At 48.0% G+C, this 22538-nt stretch overlaps 1 protein-coding gene across 1 annotated transcript in view; it reads left to right on the forward strand.

The window, feature by feature from the left end:
* The window catches only part of LOC137432612 (sulfhydryl oxidase 1-like), a 160413-nt gene that overhangs the window by 16729 nt on the left and 121146 nt on the right, over positions 1 to 22538 (forward strand). The window contains exon 2 of the mRNA XM_078782791.1: positions 4729 to 4832. Coding sequence (XP_078638917.1) covers positions 4729 to 4832 — 104 coding nt within the window. The remainder of the gene's footprint in view (positions 1 to 4728; positions 4833 to 22538) is intronic.

The following is a 22538-nucleotide window of genomic DNA, read 5'->3' on the forward strand; positions in this document are numbered from 1 at the left end:
ACTTAAATGAACTCAATAGACTCCATTGAATGGAGTCTATTATTAATGAATTTTCATCCAGTCATGTTTACCTCCGCCGCCAAAAGTCGATGGAGGTTATGTTTTCACCTCTATCTGTCTGTCTGTCCATTTGTCTGTCTGTCTGTCCGTTTGTGAACAAAATATCTCAAAAGGTTGTGGACAGATTCAGACGAAATTTGGCAGAGATGTAGCATATGTGACACCGACGAAATGATTAGATTTTTGTAAAGATCTGGATTTGGATCCGGCTACTAGAATATTTAAAGTGATTCTTCACCATTGTGAGATAGGGCCAAAAACGATACATAACAGGATACCTCAAAACGTTGTGGATAAATTTGGACGAAATTTGTTGGACAAGTTGTGTGCGTGACAATGAAGAATCTTCAATTTTGGTGAAGATCCGGATCCGGATCCGGCTAGTAGAATTTTTGAAGTGATTCTTCACCATTGAGTGATATGGCAACCCAGGTGGAGGTATGGTCTCTACTGAGTGCCATACTAGTTTTGGGTAATGTTTTTGGCCTAAATATTTTTTTGTGCCCAGGGCTTTTGACACTGGCACCATTCTATTGACAAAACCAATCAGGCACAAGACCTTGAATACAAACCCTGTTTGTGCCCGTCAACGAGTGTTTTCGACATGATTAATGATAAAAAGAATTTCAACATGTTCTTGCTTATCCTTCGGAACATATTTCTTTACACTCTAAGAGCTTTTATTATGAAATTTGACTCATGTGTATGAACATACACTTAATATTTATTTACAGAAAACGTTTTTATAGTGAATCTGTTTTAACGAAAAATGAAACGTCGTCTCAGGCCAACGTTGTCGGCAAATTATGAAATGTTTCACCTGGACTCGAAAAACGTAGCTCGTCCCCCAAAGGTGGAAGCCATTATACGTGTGTGTGTGTGTGTGTGTGTGTGTGTGTGTGTGTGTGTGTGTGTGTGTGTGTGTGTGTGTGTGTGTGTGTGTGTGTGTGTGTGTAAAATATGTGCAACATGTCAAGCACAAGACACGTGCACACAATATACCACCACACAACAACATGTCACACACAACATCAAAAAATGTCATGTCACACACATGTCAAAAGCTAAAAGCCGATTTTTTTATTAATCAAATGTCAAGGTCGTATAAAATCGTCAATTTACATCTGATTCACTTGAAATTTGAACAAGGTTTACATATTGGGTCACTGAATTAGTTCACAAATAAAACGCAAAAGCCAATTGTCTGGAGGCCAAAATGTCAAAGGTCAAGATCAGAAAGTCTTCAATTTCCATCTGATTGACTTGAAATTTGAGCAGAGTTTACAACTTTGCATATTGGGTCAGTGAAGGTAATTGCTTTTGAAGTCAAAAGGTCAAGGTCACATAAAATCGTCAGTTATTTTTTGTATTTTTTTTTTTAGATGTTTTCATCATGTTTAGCATATGGAAGAAGAACTCTGAATACAAAGGGGATGTGGATGGGATTTGCATTTTCAGGTGCTTTTTAGTTTACTTTGTGTTGTGATCACAAGTTTTTGAAGATTCCGATCAAATGTTTTTAACTCAACTGGACTATGTCCAGCTGAGTTTTTGTCGACACCCAGTGTCCGTCGTCCGTCGTCCGTCTGTCGTCTGTCTGTCTCTGTCGTCTGTAAACAATTCGACGTCTACGCTCTAAAAGTCACAAATATTGATTAAATTTGATGAAACTTGTTGTGCAGCTTCTTTAAGACATAAACTAGTTTGGGGTTGCATTTGGGCGTTGCACGCCCAAAAATGGGCGCGGCAGGGCAGCCATATTGAAAAATCAATTTTTGTCAATCTGGTACTTCCTAATGTAGCTAGAAGGCAGAAACTTGGTGTGTAGACAGTATGTAACAAACCTCAACACATATATTACGAGTTTTGACGATGTCCGAAAAATGACCTCGTCGTGACCTATGACATGACTTGACCCATAAACATCAGTTTGGATGACGTCCAAGCTCTAAAAGTCACAAATACTGATCAAATTTGATCAAACCTTCAACGTTACTGTACCTCTTTAGCACACATAAACTATATAGTTTGTGGTTCTATTATATTATGCATATTCTAACCATATTGATATAGACCAGTTGAGTTTTGATATAGACCATTATGCATATTCTAGTTTTTTCTGGTCTTCATCAATGATCTCTCCGACTCTCTTGAAAATCCTCTCTATCTCTTTGCTGATGACTCCACTCTCTGCCGCTCCATTCCTCATCCCTCAGATCGGCAGTCCGCAGCCTCCTCACTCTCTGCAGACCTGGACAAAATCACAGACTGGTCAAACAAGTGGAACATGTCTTTCAATCCTGACGAATCTCACACTCTTACGATGTCTCTCCGAAAAGACCGACTGGACAACCCTCCCATCCACTTTCTGAATAATCCTCTCCAAGAAGTTCTGTCACTCAATCTCTTGGGTCTCACTATCTGCCATGATCTTTCGTGGGAAAACCACATTTCCAATGTGCCCTCCAAAGCCAGTCGCCGACTGGGCATCATCCGTCTGTGAAGTCCTTCCTTGGTACACCTGAGCTCCTCACCACATACAAGGCTTTCATCTGCAGCTCAATGGAATACTGCTCTCCCCTCGGCTGGTGCTGCTGCCTCACACCTAGCTCGGCTTCACGCTGTTGAAACCAAAGCGTTCAGAATCATTGGAATCTCCCGCGATGAAGCTAACTCCGAGGGCCTCTCACTCACTCACCGCAGGAAGGTTGGTGGTCTTTCTGTCTTCTACCGACTCCTCTCCGGCCGAGCTCCCACAGTTCTGTATGTGCTCTGTCCCCCAAATATACCTGCAGGACGCAGAAGATCTGCCAGCAACCCTCTTATGGTGAAACTGCCAAAATAAAGACTCTCTGCTCACCTTCACTCTTTCATTCCTCTTTTCTCCTGCCTCTGGTACAAACTCCCTCACTCTTCAATCCCACTCCTCCCTCCAGGTCATCGAAACAGCTGTTCACCACCATCTGTTACCTTCCCCCACCCAAAACCTTGATCTTTTCTACCCCCATTAATTCACCCCAGATTCACTTTTTTGAAATTCCAACTTCTTTTCTGGAAGTCCTAGCAGTGTCCATGTGTTTATTTACCTCTCCCAACCCCACCCCCCCTTCCAATGCCTTCCCCTCTCCCACAGGCACTCTCCCTCCCACAGATCTCCCAATGTCCCTGTTCTCTGCTGTTGTACTTGTGTGCTTCCCCCTCTCTCTCCCCATCTTGTCTCCCGCTCCCTTTATCATATGTTTTGTGTGTCAGTTTTTTTTTTGTGATTAATGTTAGCTCTTACACGAGCCTTGATCTTGTATCCAAAAAAAGGAAAAAAAAGCAAAGTGAATTAAAGTTTGGAAAGTGTACCTGAGTTGCTGTGTTGTCATGATTTACACCAATCATAATACAAACAATTATTTTGCACAAATTTATTTGTAGTGTTTGTGATATTTCATTTTTATAAGCAATTTAGGTTGAAGATTTAGGTTGAAAAAATATATAAAATTCAAAAAAGAACCCCTCAGCACATACATATGGGAGGGGTAGGTGCAGACTGGAAGTTTGGGACAAATACACCTCACCACCACTTAATTCAAAACACCTCACCACTAATGAATCCAAAACACCTCACCACCATGTAATTCAAAACACCTTACCACCATAAAACACCTCACCACCACGTAATTTTAAAAACCTCATCACCAACTAATTCAAAACACCTCATCATCAACTAATTCAAAACACCTCACCACCATGTAATTCAAAACACCTCATCACCAACTAATTCAAAACACCTCACCACCACATAATTAAAAAGACGCCACCATCACGTAATTCAAATCACCTCACCACCAAGTAATTAAAAACACCTCACCATCACGTAATTCAAAATACCTCATCACCAACTAATTCAAAACACCTCACCACCAACTAATTCAAAACACCTCACCACCACATCATTAAAAACACCTCACCACCAAGTAATTAAAAACACCTCACCATCACGTAATTCAAAACACCTCACCACCACGTGATTTAAAAACACCTCACCACATAATTCAAAATACCTCACCCCACGTGATTCAAAACCACCACCACGTTATTAAAAACACTTCACAACCACGGAAACAAAACTTTCAGGGAGTCGTTCAGTGACAACAGACACTGCCCAGATGTACACATAGATAGACAAATGACTGTACCTGAGTGCTTGTTTTGTCATGGTTTACACCAATCATAATTAAACAATCATAATGCACAAATGTATTTGTAATATACATGATATTACATTTTATAGACAATTGAAGTTGAAAAAAAAAAATTTCCCCAAAAAAATTCCCAAAAAATAAAAATAAAAAATTGCAAAATTTTCAAACACAAATACCCTTAGGACATACCGACGGGAGAGATAGGTGCATACCAAAGGTTTGGTACGATTTCACAAAAAGTTTGAGGGAGTAGTTCAGTGACGAGGCAACACAAGATAAGACAAGACAACCCAGACACTGCACAGATATATATATATATATATTAAATGCCTGGTTATATTCAAATTGGTGATATGACTGACTAGTCGATATTTAAATTGCCATGTCTTGTATATTTTTGTATGTACAATTACATAAACCTTTCATTCTTTTTCTTAGTTCCAGCAAACGTAATATTTGAGTGTGTTGCGAGCAGGATGGCGAGGCGCCATTCATCTCGCCACTTGCGATTGCTCACAGGGTACCCACGGACAGCTCTGCGCAGAATTTGGAGTCACCCAGCCATATCCAGCACTGAGGGTATTCTCACACTTTGATCATTCCAAGATGAACTTGCCATTTATATGTCTGCTGTGGACCTATGTTCAAATTCACAATTAAGCACGATGATTGCCAGAGTTGATGTCGTTAGAAGAGCTAGAGCAGAATGAAATGGAACAAAATGGAAAGGTGGAAACACCAACAGCAGAGTAGAAGTTGGGGTGTGAGTGATATCAATAGTAGACTTTATTAGCGACATAAATCAGTGATGCTGTTACATGCAGCACAAAACACCAAACTTTCAGAGTTTGTGCAGTACTTAAACATATTTACTTTGACTTTATCAACGGATCCAAAAAATAAAACCCTGATTTCCCGAGTTATGCAACATTTACAAAATGGCCGTCAGATTTAGATATACGTTATAAAATGGTAGAGTTAAATTGTTTCTCATAACACTGACGCAACACATGTGAAGCTAAATGCGCTGCCAGGTCGTGTACACTTCGGTGTTTGTTGTTCAGCTATATAATTTATTACTTTAATCATATTCATCAATAAACAAAGCATCTAAAGTGACATTGCCATCATATAAATCTCAATAATTAATTGGTGATTACCACAACGGTATGCAATGACACTAAGTATGGATTCATAACAGTCCAGTAAATTACTTAAATTTTCTTGAAACGATCTACAACTTCACACGGACAGTTGCACAACTATGCACACACACACACACACACACACACACACACACACACACACACACACACACACACACACACACACATTAAATATATATATTGTTGCGGATATGAGGACTGTATTTTTTTTTTTGATTGTGTGCTTTATTATTATTAGTGTTTATTCTGCGCCTCCTGCCTCCGGAGCTGTGTAAAGGTCAAAGGGCGTCCCATAATTAGTCCAAGAGCATGCACGTCAGCCCATCATAGAATACCCCTGTTCGATAGTTATATCTTATTATGTGTTTTAGGGTAAGGCTGTGTCTCCCATTAATTGAAATACTCCATTGCACCAGTGAAAGAGATAGATTCCCTTCATTCCCATTCCCAAAACTTTCATTTCCCCTTTCGTCATTGCCAGGCCTCGAGTGCCATTGCCAAGAACCTCCCCTCCAATTGCCGCCATTGACCACGAGGCAGGGTCGGAGAATAAAGGCATGTCTCCACCTTGTCATAGAGGGGAGGAGTGAGCCAGCCCCACTCGACCAACCATGAGCCAGGGGTTTGGCGAGAGAGGGCGGAGGAAGAGCGATCAGGGAGGTTCGCAAAGGTTGAGGGGCGGGGCCTATATAACCCACGGCAGGGCGTTTCCCGAAGAGATGGGCTTTTACAGAGAGACGAGAGGGAGTCCAAGCAGTTGGGTCCAAGAGAGGCGCTTTGAGTTGAGTCCGAGAGAAGTCCAGAGTTGAGCTGCAGCTCGAGCCACCGAAACTGCACTTACTGCAGCTCGAGCCACCGAAACTGCATTTACTGCAGCTCGAGCCACCGAAACTGCACTTACTGCAGCTGGAGCCACCGATACTGCAGCCACAGCAGCGTGAGGCCTGGACGGCAGTTTGGAGCAGGGCCGTGAAGGAGCGGCGGCTGCCCAATGAGTCGATCGTGCTGCAGGACCAGTTGGACCTCCCTATCCCGCCAGCCATCCACCAGCCATCCACCTGCCATCCCTATCATCATTCCCCGTGTGAGTCATCTTTGTTTGTTCTGTCCTGAATAGATAATTAAGCTTGTATAAGCTAAGGATTTCACTGTGTCTCCTGCGTCTCATGTGCCTGTAAATAAACGCGACTGCTTTCTTCCTGCTTATATGTGTAAATAATAAACCCAGTTACTCTTCTGTACGTCTTCTTCCTCTTTGCATTCGGTCGCTTTAGAGTTTTCCATATTGAGCAGCTGCGGTGCGATACGGCCAACGTTTGGGGTTGAATCGGGTTAGTCGGGGAATAACTGTTCGGCCTCGGTTACACCACCGCTCGGTCAAAATAACATCTTAACCGCGTCCGTAACAATTGGTGTCAGGGAGTGAGATACGAGGCCCGAAGCGCGCTTAACGCGCTCAAAATTACGAGCTGCTGAAAAATTGTGTTTTAAAGAAAAACCCGAATTTTGAAATCGCGCCATGGCTGGTCAAGGCGATCGGATGCCGGTGGGTGAGCTAGAGATAGACGGGGTGGAATCGACCCAGGACCTCAGGGAAATGTATATGGAGGAGGTGGTTGAGGGGGTATCAGATGCACAAAATGGCGCTCTCGCGCACGAGGTTACGGGCGCGCAAAATGGCGCCTCGCACATGGCCACGGCGACCGCGCCCGCGACCGTAGCAGCGCCACCGGTGGATTTGAACCTTTTTTTTATACAAATGAAGGCCCTTATGGAGAAGAATAGTGAGCAAATGAGGGACGAAATGAGGGCTAATAGTCAGCAATTAGGGAACCGGATGGAGGCTCAGAGTGAGCAAATGGGGACAATGAGGGGCGAAATGGGGGGCAAAATGGGCGAAATGGGGAGCAAAATGGGAGAAATGGGGGAACGGCTAGAAGCTAAAATTGAGGGGTTAGACAATAATCTTAAGGGATTAGACAAGAAATTTGAGGGGTTAGACAATGGGATAGAAGGGGTGAAAGATGGGTTAACGGGGGTGGAAAATAGAATGGCTGCCCAGGAGAATCAGTTAGAGGGGGTGAAAAATGGGTTAATGGGGTTAGAAAATAGGATGGAAGACAAATTGCGGGAGATAGGGGAGCAATCCGCCCGAGAAATCGAACAGATGGGGAACCAGATAGAGGAGGTGAGAATCGGGGTAGAAACCAAACTGGATACTCAGAGGGATGAATTGGGACAGATGAGGGTGGCATCTACAAAAGAGAGGGAGGAGATGAAGGAGGAGATACGACGAGGTGTAAGTGAGGAGGTCTCGGGGGTACGCGAGGAGGTAAAGCGAGGCGAAAAGCGTATCGAGAAAGAGGTGAGGAATAATACGGCTAGGTTACCAGGGGGAATAGAAGACCTGATGCAGGAGGTGGAACAGCTGACGGTGGGACAGACGGAGTTAGCGGAGCAGGTACAAAAGAACACTGCGGTACTAGGAGGGTTAAAGGCGACACAAAGAGACATCAAGGACGACTTAATAGCGACACAGAGGCAATGTCAGATGGTACGTGAGGGACTGACAATGAGGGTGGACGAGGTGACAGAAGTAATGGAGACGAAGGACCGAGAGGTGAGGACGCAAATAGAAACGGTCAAAATAGCCTTAGAGGACGAACTTGAGGAGACGCACCGGGAAATAAAAGAGGTGAAGCAAAAATTAGAGGAAGTGGAAGACGAGGTGAGTGAAATTAAGAAGAGATGGACAGAAACTAAGAGAGAAATACGGGAGGAGGTGATGGAATATGTACAAGGTCGGTGCTCAACTCATAATGGTGTGCTCACTAACCAAATAAAGAGTTTGCAGGTGGTGAAGGAGGTGAGGAGACGAGGTGCCAAGGTGAGTGGCGATATAATTGGAAATGTACATGATGTGAGGGGAGCTTCAGTCGGCTTTGGGGGTTGTTGTGGACCCGGGTGTTCGTGAGAGGCCGTTGGTGAAGTGTGCGACAGGTCTGGTGTGCGAAGCAGGAGGTGTGTGAGAATGTCCGACTCTTGGGTGTGTGAGGAAAAAGTGCGCGCCAAGGAGTGAGTGTGCTGTCAAGAGTGAGTCGGTCATAGCGCGTGTGTGAGGGGGCACATGGAAGCGCGGTGTGGTGAGTGTTACAGAGGATGTAACGAGAGAGTGTACACCTGTGGTGAGTGTTACGGCGGAAGTAACGGGAGAGTGTGCGCGAGAAAGGTGTGTAACGGACGGGTGCATGAGGAAAGAGTGCGCTGTCAAGAGTAAGGGAGAATGCACGCCTGTGGTGAGTGTTACAGAGGAAGTAACGGGAGAGTGTGCGCAAGAGTGTGCGTGAGAAAGGTGTGTAACGGACAGGTGCATGAGGAAAGAGTGCGCTGTCGAAAGTAGTGAGAGTGACACGGAGCGTGAGTTGGTTGTGAAAGGTGAGCGAGGATGTACACCTGGAATGGAAGGATGCACACCTGGAATGGTAGAGCGTGTGTGGGAATGCACACTTGAATTGGTCGTGAGGCACGTGGTTGGGTGTGCGAGTGAGAGCACACCTGTGATTGTCACAGAGGAGGTGACCGAGGAGGGAGCGCGAAGAGGTGTGTTGGTGAGATGTGCGAGCGACGAGTGTGTGCAAAGGTGTTCGGTGGTCAGGTGTGTGACCAAGACTGTGAGCGGAATGAGTGTACCTGGGTGTGTAAGAGGAGGTGCAATGATGAGGAGCATGGGAACAGCTGGATGTATGAGCAAGAAAGGGGTAGCGTATGCGTGTAAGCATGCTTGTGAGGCATCCACGGTAACCGGGTTAGCGGTTAGAATGACATTTAGCCGAATCGGGCCCTCGGTGCGTGCCGGGCTTCGCGTGCCGCGAGAACCAGCGGGGATCCGAACCACGGCGGGTTCGAAAGGACCGCCGCACACACTCCACGCTGGGCCACGCTTGGAACGGCCGAGTCCGTGCTCCGCTAGGCGGAACGGGCAGCCCGATAGGAAGGGTCGTCATGGCGACCCCTTTTTGTTAAGGCGTTCCGGCAGGTCGAGATCGGGCAATTGGATGGCTCCACGCCGAGGTGGTGCGTGGGATCTCGGCCCGGGTAAGCGTCCTTCCCTGCACCGAGTGCCGGACACATCCAGCCGCCGGCACCAAACAACCCGCATTCATTGCTCGGCTGTACGAAGCCGGGCTGTAGAAGTGAATTGGCGCACCGAGAGGATCTAATAAGTAGACGGGTGATGAGGTTAGTGTTCTGGACCCGAAATTAGGAAAACGAAAGTTGATGATTGGCAAAGGATTGGCAAAGTGATTGGTAATGGTACAGTGATTGGCAGATGATTGGCAAATTTTTGATTTGTTGAAATTTGGTAAGCAAAATTGGTAGTGGGACCTCCCCGATGTGGTGGGATGGCCAATCCACCATCCCTCACAGTCGGGGGGCAAAGGAGCAATAGATTATGGGGTGTATGGCAGTGAAAACTAGCCCGGGTGGGTTAGGATATTGTGTGTAGGGCCCTAGAAGATGACATTAGGCAACGTTAAGATTAGTTAGTGACAAGGATACCTGTAGTGGGGACGCAGGTAGATTAGTGTGGATAATAATGATGAGGGAGCGCAATAGTTTAAAGGCACGACTGGGAAGCGCAAGTTTCAGAGGGCAACAGGTAGTGCAGATGATGCCGTGTGAGTGTTGGAGGTGTATAGAAGTGTATTGTGAAAAGTGTGTAAGGAACAGGTGTGATTGCACAGGTGTGCAACTGAACAGGTGTGTGGAGCAGTGTATGAGGGAGAGAAGGTGATGTGTATTGTGATGACCAAATGGTCCAGGAAGAGAAGGAGGGTGCAGGTGGCACCAGGTGTGAGTGCACAGGTGTGCACCAACAGGTGTGTGGAATACATGGTAGTGTGGAATATATGGAGTATTGGAATGGATGGTCGTGGAGTGAGTATGGTGGAAATTGTGGAGTGGAGTGGATGGTGCGAAGGTGTGAATGGGGGAAGGATGGACCCCCATCATGGATACCCGGGGTGGGTAGTGTAAGTGTTAGGTAGAGGGTACAGGTAAATTGTGGTTGGGTATTGGCATCTGTGGTGCAGGTGGAAGAATGGTGATTGGATGGGTGCATTAGTGTTGTGGAAATGGCTGGGCGTGTAGCCTGTTAGTGTGTGTAGTTGGTTTGGGCACTCCACCACTGTGAGGATGTCGGACAGGTGAGGCCGCAGGTGGGCTCTGGGAGCCGGTAGAGTTGTTGTGGATGGGGCCCGAGGATCCGGAGGACGGACCCGGGTAGCCCAGTGCCAGAGGGCACCAAGGGGTGACAGAGCCAGGAGGGGCCTTCCCCAGTTAGTTAGGTTAGAGTGAGGAGCTAGGTAAGCTCGGGTGGCAACTACAGTGGTGGAGGTGTGCAGGTGGGTAGACCTGCTGGGAGAGCTACACGTCACAGCCCAGAAATTGTGCAAGGGCACCGGGAGATGAATCGGGGGAGTGAGACCCCAAATTGAGCAGCACCACAGTTTGGTCAATGGGAATTGGTTTTTAGAACCCATAGTGTAAGTTGGCCAATGGATTGGCAGGGAAAGACCCCGGGTAGTGTAAAGTGTGTTAATGTCATTTAGAGGATAGTTAGGATTGGAGTCTCCTCGCACCATCTGCATCCACTCACCTGAGGTGACAGGTACTCCACACCATGCCATGTTTTGATTATTTTTTATGTGCAAATGTTTTGGATTGTGAGACGCATCATGACGTGGGTGTGACATTGTGCTTGATGTTCCATCTCTTCCTCCTTATGAGGATTGATGATGAATTTGGTGATGGCAAATTTTGGCTAGAGGGATTGTGGAGACGAATTTGGTGTGGAAGAAATATGGGGAGGCGAGACATTAGCGACGAATTTGTAAATGTGTAGATTTTGTAAATATGGGGTAAGGGCAAGGGTAGTGTAGGTGACAGGGGGGGGTGACGTACGGTAGGGACGAACTTTCTCATTTCGCTCTCCGTACACATTTCGCCTTGCATTGCCTTATTGATGTGTACCCTTGTGACCTTACCCCTCGCTCATTTGTCTTGTCCCCCTTTTGTCTCCCACATGACCTGTGCGCCATTGGGCGCCGAGGGGAGCGTGCGTGAGTCGGCCATTGTGCGCCCGGAACTCTCAGAACCAGCTGTCTGCATCGATGCACCACATTATGGACCACATGCCTGTGGCCGAGCACCACTGATAGACCCCATGGGTTTGGGCATGGCCCCTCTGCTGGAACCGGCCATGAGCGCCCGAAATCTTGCTGGCGGACCTTGGCCACAGGGCACCGATGCCCCACAGGTGAACCACACGTAGTCGGCCCTGTGGGCCATAAATAAAATAAAATAAAAAGGACACATTGGGTGCAAGTTTTAATACAAATAGGCCGCCAGTAAGAAAATGAAAGAAAGACAACAACTGGAAGACAATAATAATAACCAGCAGAGGGAGCTGAAGAGCAAGAGACCACCTGCAGGGTTAGGGGTTGTTGAGTTTATTTTCATGCATTGAACACTGATGAACTGTGGTGACTGCACCGATTGGTGCTTGAGGGTGTGTTGGTGCGTTATAGGTGCTTTCATGGTGCATTGATGCAGAGCAGACTGTCTCCCCCCCAGAAAGAACAATTACAGGTCCTGGGTTAGTTTTGTAAATAAAAGCAGAGTCATTGTAAATAATGCTCTCCACCGTCAGTGTGTAGTTTGAAGACCATTCCGCAATTCGGTTAACTGTGGGCGTAAGTCTGTTAGGCAGGGTGCAATGGAGCAGCGGGACACATTTATTTATGTTTTAAAACTGTCGCACTCAGGGTCAGGTTAAAAGTAGAGGGAACTACACCTACGTGTCACACTAAATAAAAGTTGTAGGCCCGGGACGTGCCTAAGAGGAGGAGGGTGCAGTGTTGCGGATATAAGGACTGTATTTTTTTTTTTGATTGTGTGCTTTATTATTATTAGTGTTTATTCTGTGCCTCCTGCCTCCGGAGCTGTGTAAAGGTCAAAGGGCGTCCCATAATTAGTCCAAGAGCATGAACGTCAGCCCATCATAGAATACCCCTGTTCGATAGTTATATCTTATTATGTGTTTTAGGGTAAGGCTGTGTCTCCCATTAATTGAAATACTCCATTGCACCAGTGAAAGAGATAGATTCCCTTCATTCCCATTCCCAAAACTTTCATTTCCCCTTTCGTCATTGCCAGGCCTCGAGTGCCATTGCCAAGGACCTCCCCTCCAATTGCCGCCATTGACCACGAGGCAGAGTCGGAGAATAAAGGCGTGTCTCCACCTCGTCATAGAGGGGAGGAGTGAGCCAGCCCCACTCGACCAACCATGAGCCAGGGGTTTGGCTAGAGAGGGCGGAGGAAGAGCGATCAGGGAGGTTCGCAAAGGTTGAGGGGCGGGGCCTATATAACCCACGGCAGGGCGTTTCCCGAAGAGATGGGCTTTTACAGAGAGACGAGAGGGGGTCCAAGCAGTTGGGTCCAAGAGAGGCGCTTTGAGTTGAGTCCGAGAGAAGTCCAGAGTTGAGCTGCAGCTCGAGCCACCGAAACTGCACTTACTGCAGCTCGCGCCACGGAAACTGCATTTACTGCAGCTCGAGCCACCGAAACTGCACTTACTGCAGCTGGAGCCACCGAAACTGCAGCCACAGCAGCGTGAGGCCTGGACGGCAGTTTGGAGCAGGGCCGCGAAGGAGCGGCGGCTGCCCAACGAGTCGATCGTGCTGCAGGACCAGTTGGACCTCCCTATCCCGCCAGCCATCCACCAGCCATCCACCTGCCATCCCTATCATCATTCCCCGTGTGAGTCGTCTTTGTTTGTTCTGTCCTGGGTAGATAATTAAGCTTGTATAAGCTAAGGATTTCACTGTGTCACCTGCGTCTCATGTGCCTGTAAATAAACGCGACTGCTTTCTTCCTGCTTAAATGTGTAAATAATAAACCCAGTTACTCTTCTGTACGTCTTCTTCCTCTTTGCATTCGGTCGCTTTAGAGTTTTCCATATTGAGCAGCTGCGGTGCGATACGGCCAACGTTTGGGGTTGAATCGGGTTAGTCGGGGAATAACTGTTCGGCCGCAGTTACACCACCGCTCAGTCAAAATAACATCTTAACCGCGTCCGTAACAATATTATTATGTAGCGGTTCCCGCTGAATGTACACAATCGCCTTGCACCTGCCAGGACGCGGCCAGGGCGCGATCGCCATGCCGGGCTCGTCCGGACGGGCCCAGACGCGCCTCTCCTGGGCATGCCCGGACTCGCTGTTCCCGGGCACGCCCGAACCTCCCGGGCACGCCCGGTCTCGTCTTTCCCGGGCATGCCCGCTCTCGCCTTTCCAGGGCTCGCCCAGAGCGCCCGGGCACGCCCAGCCTCAACTTGCCAGGCCGTGTCCAGGACGCCCGGGCATGTCCAGACTCGCCTTTCCAGGGCTCGCCCAGAGCGTCCGGGCATGCCCGCTCTCGCCTTTCCAGGGCTCGCCCAGAGCGCTCGGGCATGCCCAGCCTTGACTTGCCAGGCCGCGTTCAGGACGCCCGGGCATGTCCAGACTCGCCTTTCCAGGACTCGCCCTTGACACCCGGGCATGCCCGGTCTCGGTTTTCCCGGGCAAACGCCCGGGCATAAATGTGTATATATAATGCTGCCCGGTAAACGGGCTTTTCAGAATACCTGAGCTGTTTTGTTTCAATAAAGCAACTCGGACGAATTCCGTCTTTGGTCGCGTCAATTCTTTCGACTCGCGTTGGAGCGCAGCTCCTTCAATTACATATATAACTTGTGTTGTCTTGTGTTGTCTTGTCACTGAACTACTTTCTCAAACTCTTGTGAAATCGTACCAAACTTCTGGTATGCACATATCTCTCCCGTCGGTATGTCCTAAGGGTATTATTTTGAAAATTTTCCAATTTTGTCTTTTGGAATTTTTTCGGGAATTTTTTTTTTCAACTTCAATTGTTTATAAAATGTGATATCACGTATATTACAAATACATTTGTGCAAAATAATTGTTTGAATTATGATTGGTTTAAACCATGACAAAACGGCAACTCGGGTACAGTCATTTATCTATATATCTACACATGCAGTGTCTGTGCAGTGTCTGTGTTGTCACTTAACGACTCCCTCAAACTTTTGTTTCCGTGGTTGTGGTGTTTTTAATAACGTTGTGGTGTTTTTAAATCACTTTGTAGTGAGGTGTTTTTAATTACGTGGTGGTGAGGTGTTTTGAATTACTTGGGGGTGAGGTATTTATAATTATGTGGTGGTGAGGTGTTTTTAATTATGTGGTGATGAGGTGTTTTGAATTACGTGGTAGAGGTGTTTTTAAATGACGTGGTGGTGAGGTGTTTTTAATTTTGAGGCTGAGAGGTGTTTTTATTACGTGTTTTATCGCTGTGAGGTGTTTTCAATTACTTGGTGGTGAGGTGTTTTGAATTACGTGGTGGTGAGGTGTTTTGAATTACTTGGTGGTGAGGTGTTTTGAATTACTTGGTGGTGAGGTGTTTTGAATTACGTGGTGGTGATGTGTTTTGAATTACGTGGTGGTGAGGTCTTTTGAATTACATGGTGGTGAGGTGTTTTGAATTACGTGGTGGTGAGGTGTTTTGAATTACGTGGTGGCGAGGTGTAATCGTCCCAAACTTCCAGTCTGCACCTACCCCTCCCCTATGTATGTGCTGAGGGGTTCTTTCTTGAAAAAAAAACATTCAACCTAAGTCTCAACCTAAATTGCCTATAAAAATGTAATATCACAAACACAACAAATACATTTGTGCAAAATAATCGTTTGTATTATGATTGGTGTAAATCATGACAACACAGCAACTCAGGTACAGTCATTATCCTCAGCTAAAATAAGCCCGTTCCTCAGTAAGGACGCTTGGTGAGGCGAGCGCAGCGAGCCAAGCCAAGCAAGTATATATTGTTGCGGATATGAGGATGGTATTTTTTTTATTGTGTGCTTTATTATTATTATTATTGTCTATTCTGCGCCTCCTGCCTCCAGAGTTGTGTAAAGGTAAAAAGGGCGTCCCGGTAGTTAATTCCATGAAACACCACATTGAAGGACACTATAATACCCTTGTTCAGTAGTTTATATCCTTATTATGTGTTTTAGGGTAAGGCCTTGTCTTCCATTAACATGACACTCCATTGTACCAAGTGAAAAAGATAGATTCCCTTCAATCCCATTCCCAAAAACCTCCATTTCCCCTTTTGTCAATTGCCATTCGCATTGCCAATTACATCCCCTCCAAAGCCGCCATTGAACATGTGCTTGGGTCGGGGAAGAAAGGCGTGGCCGCCCGTCGTCATCAAGGGGGGAGCCAAAGGGTCGCGCGACCAACCATGGCCTAGGTGAGCACACCGATGGGCGTGTCCTGAAGGCCGGCGGCTTAATCGCCGGAGGCGTGATAAAGGCACGCGCGCAAGAGTGGCCAAAGGAGAGTTGCAAAAGGTCCAAGGCTGAGCTGAGCTGAGCTGCGTGGTGAGGTGCAAAAGTAAAGAGCTGGGTCGTCAGAGGAGAGATGAGCTATGACAAGAGCTGAGCTGAGCTGCGTGGTGAGGTGCAAAGAGATGAGCTATGACAAGAGCTGAGCTGAGCTGCGTGGTGAGGTGCAAAGAGATGAGCTTTTACCAGAGATGAGCTTTTACCCGAGATGAGCTATGACAAGAGCTGAGTTGTGAGGTCCAAAAGCAGAGATCATCCAGGGAAGCACAAAGCCTGCTATTCGTCACCTTGCTCGCCAGCGTCCACAGCAGCAACAACACTCGACAGCCGTTTGGGGACTGGACGGCAGTTTTGAGCAGGGCCGCGAAGGGACGGCGGCTGCCGAACGCGCCGATCGTGCTGCCAGCTCCGGACCTTCCTCTCCTTTCCAGCCAATCCTGCCTGCAATTTCCCCATTCGTGTACGTGAGTTTGTTCTGTTCGTTCTGTCCTGGGTAGTCAATTAGTCTGTATAAGCTAGTAATTTGCACTGTGTCACCTGCTTTTTCATGTCCCCTGTAAATAACCGTGACTGCTCTTTTTGCTTGTGTGTGTAATAATAAATCCCGTTACTCTTCTGTACGTCTTCTTCTTCCTCTCTACATTCGGTCGTTTTAGAGTTTTCCACATTGAATAGCTGTGGCGCGATCGGGCCAACGTTTGGGTGAATCGGGGAAACTGTTAGGTCGCGGGGCCTCCGCTCAGCAAATATAACATCCTTACCCGCGGACCGTAACAATTGGTGTCAGGAGTGTCGGATTCGGATCTGAAGCGTTTAACGCGCTCAAAATTACAAAGTACCGAAATTGCTTTTGTTTTACAAAACCCGAATTTTGAAATCGCGCCATGGCTGGTCAAGGCGACGGGATGCCGGTGGGAGAGATAGACCGGGTAGAATCGACCCAGGACCTCGGGGAAATGTATATGGAGGAGGTGGTTGAGGGGGTTCCAGGCGCGCAAAATGGCGCTCTCGCGCACGAGGTTATGGGCGCGAAAAATGGCGCCTCGCACATGGCTACGGCGACCGCGCCCGCGACCGTAGCAGCGCCACCGGTGGATTCGAACCTTTTTATGTTACAAATGGGGGCCCTTATGGAGAGGCTAGAAGCCAAAATGGGACAAATGGGGAACCGGATGGATGCTCAGGGGGAGCGATTGGAGGGCCAAATGGGACAAATGGGGAACCGGATGGATGCTCAGGGGGAGCGATTGGAGGGCCAAATGGGAGACCAAATTGGAGGTTTGAAAAACAGTATGGGGGTAATGAGGGACGAAGCGAGGGGTACCAGCGCCCAAATAGGGAAGATAGACAGCAAATTTGAGGGGTTAGACAATAATTTTAAGGGATTAGACAAGAAATTTGAGGGGTTAGACAATCAGATAGAGGGGGTGAAAAAGGGGTTAATGGGGTTAGAAAATAGGATGGAAGACAAATGGCGGGAGATAGGGGAGCAATCCGCCCGAGAAATTAAACAAATGGGAGAGCAGATAGAGGAGGTAAAAATCGGGGTAGAAACCAAATTGGATGCTCAGAGGGATTAATTGGGACAGATGAGGGCGGCATCTACAAAAGAGAGGGAGGAGATGAAAGAGGAGATACGACGAGGTGTAAGTGAGGAGGTCTCGGGGGTACGCGAGGAGGTAAAGCGAGGCGAAAAGCGTTTGGAGAAAGAGGTGAGAAATGGGACGGCAAAGTTACAAGGGGGAATAGAGGACCTGACGGAGGAGGTGGAACAGCTGACGGTGGGACAGACGGAGTTAGTGGAGCAGGTACAAAAGAACACTGCGGTACTAGGAGGGTTGAAAGCGACACAAAGAGACATCAAGGACGATTTGATAGCGACACAGAGGCAATGTCAGATGGTACGTGAGGGACTGACAATGAGGTTGGACGAGGTGACAGAGGTAATGGAGACAAAGGACCGGCAGGTGAGGATGCACATAGAGACGGTCAAAATAGCCTTAGAGGACGAACTTGAGGAGACGCACCGTGAAATAAAAGAGGTGAAGCAAAAATTAGAGGAAGTGGAAGAAGAGGTGAGTGAAATTAAGAAGAGACGGACAGAAACTAAGAGAGAAATACAGGAGGAGGTGATGGAATATGTACAAGGTCGGTGCTCAACTCATAATGGTGTGCTCACTAACCAAATAAAGAGGTTGCAGGTGGTGAAGGAGGTGCGGAGACGAGGTGCCAAGGTGAGTGGCGATATACGAGGAAATGTACATGATGTGAGGGGAGCTTCAGTCGGCTTGGGGGTTGATTTGGATCCGGGTGTTCGTGAGAGGCCGTTGGTGAAGTGTGTGACGGGTACGGTGTGCGAAAGAGGAGGTGTGCGAGAATGTCAGACTCTGGGGTGTATGAGGAAAGAGTGCGCTGTCGAGAGTAAGGGTGAGTGCGCTGTCAAGAGTGGTGGTGAGAGTAGTAAGAGTAACACGAAGCGTGATTTGGTTGTCGCAGGTGAGAGAGGATGTACACCTGGAATGGAAGGATGCACACCTGGAATGGTAGAGCGTGTGTGGGAATGCACACTTGAGTTGGTAGTGAGGCACGTGGTTGGGTGTGCGGGTGAGAGCACACCTGTGATTGTCACAGAGGAGGTGACTGAGAAGGGGGCGCGAAGAGGTGTGTTGGTGAGGTGTGCGAATGACGTGTGTGTGCCAAGGTGTTCGGTGGTCAGGTGTGTGACCAAGTCTGTGAGCGGAATGAGTGTACCTGGGTGTGTAAGAGAAGGTGCAATGACGAGGAGCATGGGAACAGCTGGGTGTATGAGCAAGGAACGGGCTGCAGGGTGTAAGCATGCAGGTGAGGCATCGACGGTAACCAGGTTAGCGGTTAGAACGACATTTAGCCGAATCGGGCCCTCGGTGCGCGTCCGGCAGCTTCGCGTGCCGCGAGGACCAGCGGGGATCCGAACCACGACGGGTTCGAAAGGACCGCCGTACGTGATCCACGCTGGGCTGCGCTTTGGACGGCCGAGTCCGTGCTCCACTAGGCGGAGCGGGCAGCCCGATAGGAAGGGTCGTCATGGCGACCCCCTTTTGTTGAGGCGTTCCGGCAGGTCGAGATTGGGCCATGGGATGGCTCCGTGCCGAGGTGGTGCGTGGGATCTCGGCCCGGGTAAGCGTCCTTCCCTGCACCGAGTGCCGGATGCATCCAGCCGCCGGCACCAAACAACCCGCATTCATTGCTCGGCTTTACGAAGCCGGGCTGTGGAAGTGAATTGGCACACCGAGAGGCACTAGTGAGTGGACTGTGATGATGGTAATAGTGATAGTGATTTGACACGAAATTTAGAATAGTGTAATTGGCAGTAATTGGAAATTTTTGATTGGTTGGAATTTGGTAAGCAAAATTGATAGTGGGACGTCCCCGATGTGGTGGGATGGCCAATCCACCATCCCTCACAGCGGGGGCAAAGGAGCACTAGTAGTCTAGTAGGAAGACTAGGTCCCCCTGCACCACCCGGAGATATACTTCTAATCAGTGTTTCTAGATTGGAAAAAATGTGTAGAAAATGACTAGCTATGGCCCCAAGCTGAAAAAATGTCCCACATACCATTTTTATGCAAATTACTGCTGCAAATTTTATGCAAAATTATGCAAATTTTATGCAAATTTTTGATGAGGAGTAGAGTTGAGGGGTCTTTGAGGGCTTCATCGAGGTGCTCTCGGTTGCAAGACTGGGTCATTCTGAGAAGCACAGCAGGGTCAGAGATCATGATGTTCTCCTCCTCAGTGAATCTCTCCATCAACAGCCTCTCCATTGCCTCACACACTGTTTTGAGGCAAAAGAGGGACTTTGCGTAGGCCTTTCCACTGAGAACACCTTTGAGAGATCCACTTGTTACTAGTTGTGCCTCAAAGAGAATCTCTGCATATCCAGAACCACGCATCTTGTGTCCAGTGAGCATCCCGATGTAGTTCATGGATGTGTGGAAGGGTCCAATCGTTACTACATGACTAGCAAATTCATTTGGCCAGCGCCAGATGATGGGAAGGGCTTTCATGCAGACACCCAGATCAAATGTATTCAGGACCCATCTCTGACCCACCTCAGCAGTTGCTGCCTCGGAACGCTTCAGTAGCTCACGAACAACTGCGTTGTCTGTGATCGGTCTGTGCCTGGTGCCTGCATGGCATGGCAATGGCCTGCAGCCTGTGCCTGGGCTAGGGGGTTTCACCTCTGCAACTGGTTCTCCCCCACCCAGCAAATCAACAGTCGACTACTGCACGCCTATCCACCAACCGATCACAGACAACGCAGTTGTTCGTGAGCTACTGAAGCGTTCCGAGGCAGCAACTGCTGAGGTGGGTCAGAGATGGGTCCTGAATACATTTGATCTGGGTGTCTGCATGAAAGCCCTTCCCATCATCTGGCGCTGGCCAAATGAATTTGCTAGTCATGTAGTAACGATTGGACCCTTCCACACATCCATGAACTACATCGGGATGCTCACTGGACACAAGATGCGTGGTTCTGGATATGCAGAGATTCTCTTTGAGGCACAACTAGTAACAAGTGGATCTCTCAAAGGTGTTCTCAGTGGAAAGGCCTACGCAAAGTCCCTCTTTTGCCTCAAAACAGTGTGTGAGGCAATGGAGAGGCTGTTGATGGAGAGATTCACTGAGGAGGAGAACATCATGATCTCTGACCCTGCTGTGCTTCTCAGAATGACCCAGTCTTGCAACCGAGAGCACCTCGATGAAGCCCTCAAAGACCCCTCAACTCTACTCCTCATCAAAAATTTGCATAAAATTTGCATAATTTTGCATAAAATTTGCAGCAGTAATTTGCATAAAAATGGTATGTGGGACATCTTTTCAGCTTGGGGCCATAGCTAGTCATTTTCTACACATTTTTTCCAATCTAGAAACACTGATTAGAAGTATATCTCCGGGGGGTGCAGGGGGACCTAGTCTTCCTACTAGACTATAGATTTATGGGGTTTATGGCAGTGTAAGCTCGCCGAGGGAGGGTTTGGATAATGTGTAGGGACCTAGAAGATGACCTTAGGTGACGTTAAGATTAGGTAGTGACAATGACACCTGTAGTGGGGACGCAGGTAGTTTAGAGTGGATGATAATGACGAGGGAGCACAATAGTTTAAAGGGACGACTGGGAAGCGCAAGTTCCAGAGGGGAGTAGTTAGATGAGATGATGCCGTGTGTGTTTGAGGATTGGAAGTGTATTGTGAAAAGTGTGTGAGGAACAGGTGTGATTGCACAGGTGTGCAACTGAACAGGTGTATGGAGCAGTGTATGAGGGAGTGATAGTGATGAGTTGTGCTGACCAAATGGTCCAGGAAGGAAGGAGGGTGCAGGTGGCACCAGGTAAGATTGCACAGGTGTGCAACTACAGGTGAATGGAGGATGGTTGTGTGAAATCCATGGAGTGTGGAATACATGGAGTGTGGAATATATGGAGTATTGGAATGGATGTTCGTGGAGTGAGTATGGTGGAAACTATGGAGTGGAGTGGATGGTGCGGAGGTGTGAATGGGGGAAGAATGGACCTCCATCACGAATACCCGGGGAGGGTAGTGTAAGTGTTAGGTAGAGGGTATAGGTAAATTGTGGTTGGATATTGGCATCTGTGGTGCGGGTGGAAGAATGGTAATTGGATGGGTGCATTAGTGTTGTGGAAATGGCTGGGCGTGTAGCCTGTTAGTGTGTGTAGTTGGTTTGGGCACTCCACCACTGTGAGGATGTCGGCCAGGTGAGGCCGCAGGTGGGCTCTGGGAGCCGGTAGTTGTTGTGGATGGGGCCCGAGGATCCGGAGGACGGACCCGGGTAGCCCAGTGCCAGAGGGCACCGAGTGGGGTGACAGAGCCAGGAGGGGCCTTCCCCAGTTAGTTAGGTTAGGGTGAGGAGCTAGGTAAGCTTGGGTGGCAACTGCAGAGGTGGAGGTGTGCAGGTGGGTAGACCTGCTGGGAGAGCTGCCCGCCCCAGTCCTGAAATTGTGCAAGGGCACAGGGAGTTGCATCGGGGGAGTGAGACCCCAAATTGAGAAGCACCACAGTTTGGTCAATGGGAATTGGTTTTTAGAACCCATAGTGTAAGTTGGCCAATGGATTGGCAAGGAAAGACCCCGGGTAGTGTAAAGTGTGTTAAGTCATTCAGAAAGTAGTTAGGATGAAAATCTCCTCGCACCATCTGCATCCACTCACCTGAGGTGACGTAACTCCACACCATGCCATGTTTTATTATTTTTATTGTGCAAATGTTTGCATTGTGAGACGCATCATGACGTGGGTGTGACATTGTGCTTGATGTTCCATCTCTTCCTCCTTATGAGGATTGATGATGAATTGGGTGATGGCAAATTTTGGTTAGAGGGATTGTGGTGACGAATTTGGTATAGGGGAAATATGGGGAAGACGTGACAGTAGTGACGAATTTGTAAATGTGTAGATTTGTAAATATGGGGTAAGGGCAAGGGTAGTGTAGGTGACAGGGGGGGTGACGTACGGAAGGGACGAGCTTTTCTCACTTCGCTCTCCGTACGCACTTCACCTTGCATTGCCTTGTTTGATGTGTACCCTTGTGACCTTACCCCTCGCTTATCTGTCTTTATCCCCTTTTGTCTCCCACATGAGGACCTGTGCGCCATTGGG

The sequence above is a fragment of the Myxine glutinosa genome, chromosome 8 (genome assembly GCF_964187855.1).
Source record: "Myxine glutinosa chromosome 8, kmMyxGlut1.1, whole genome shotgun sequence".
Taxonomy (NCBI): Eukaryota; Metazoa; Chordata; class Myxini; order Myxiniformes; family Myxinidae; genus Myxine; species Myxine glutinosa.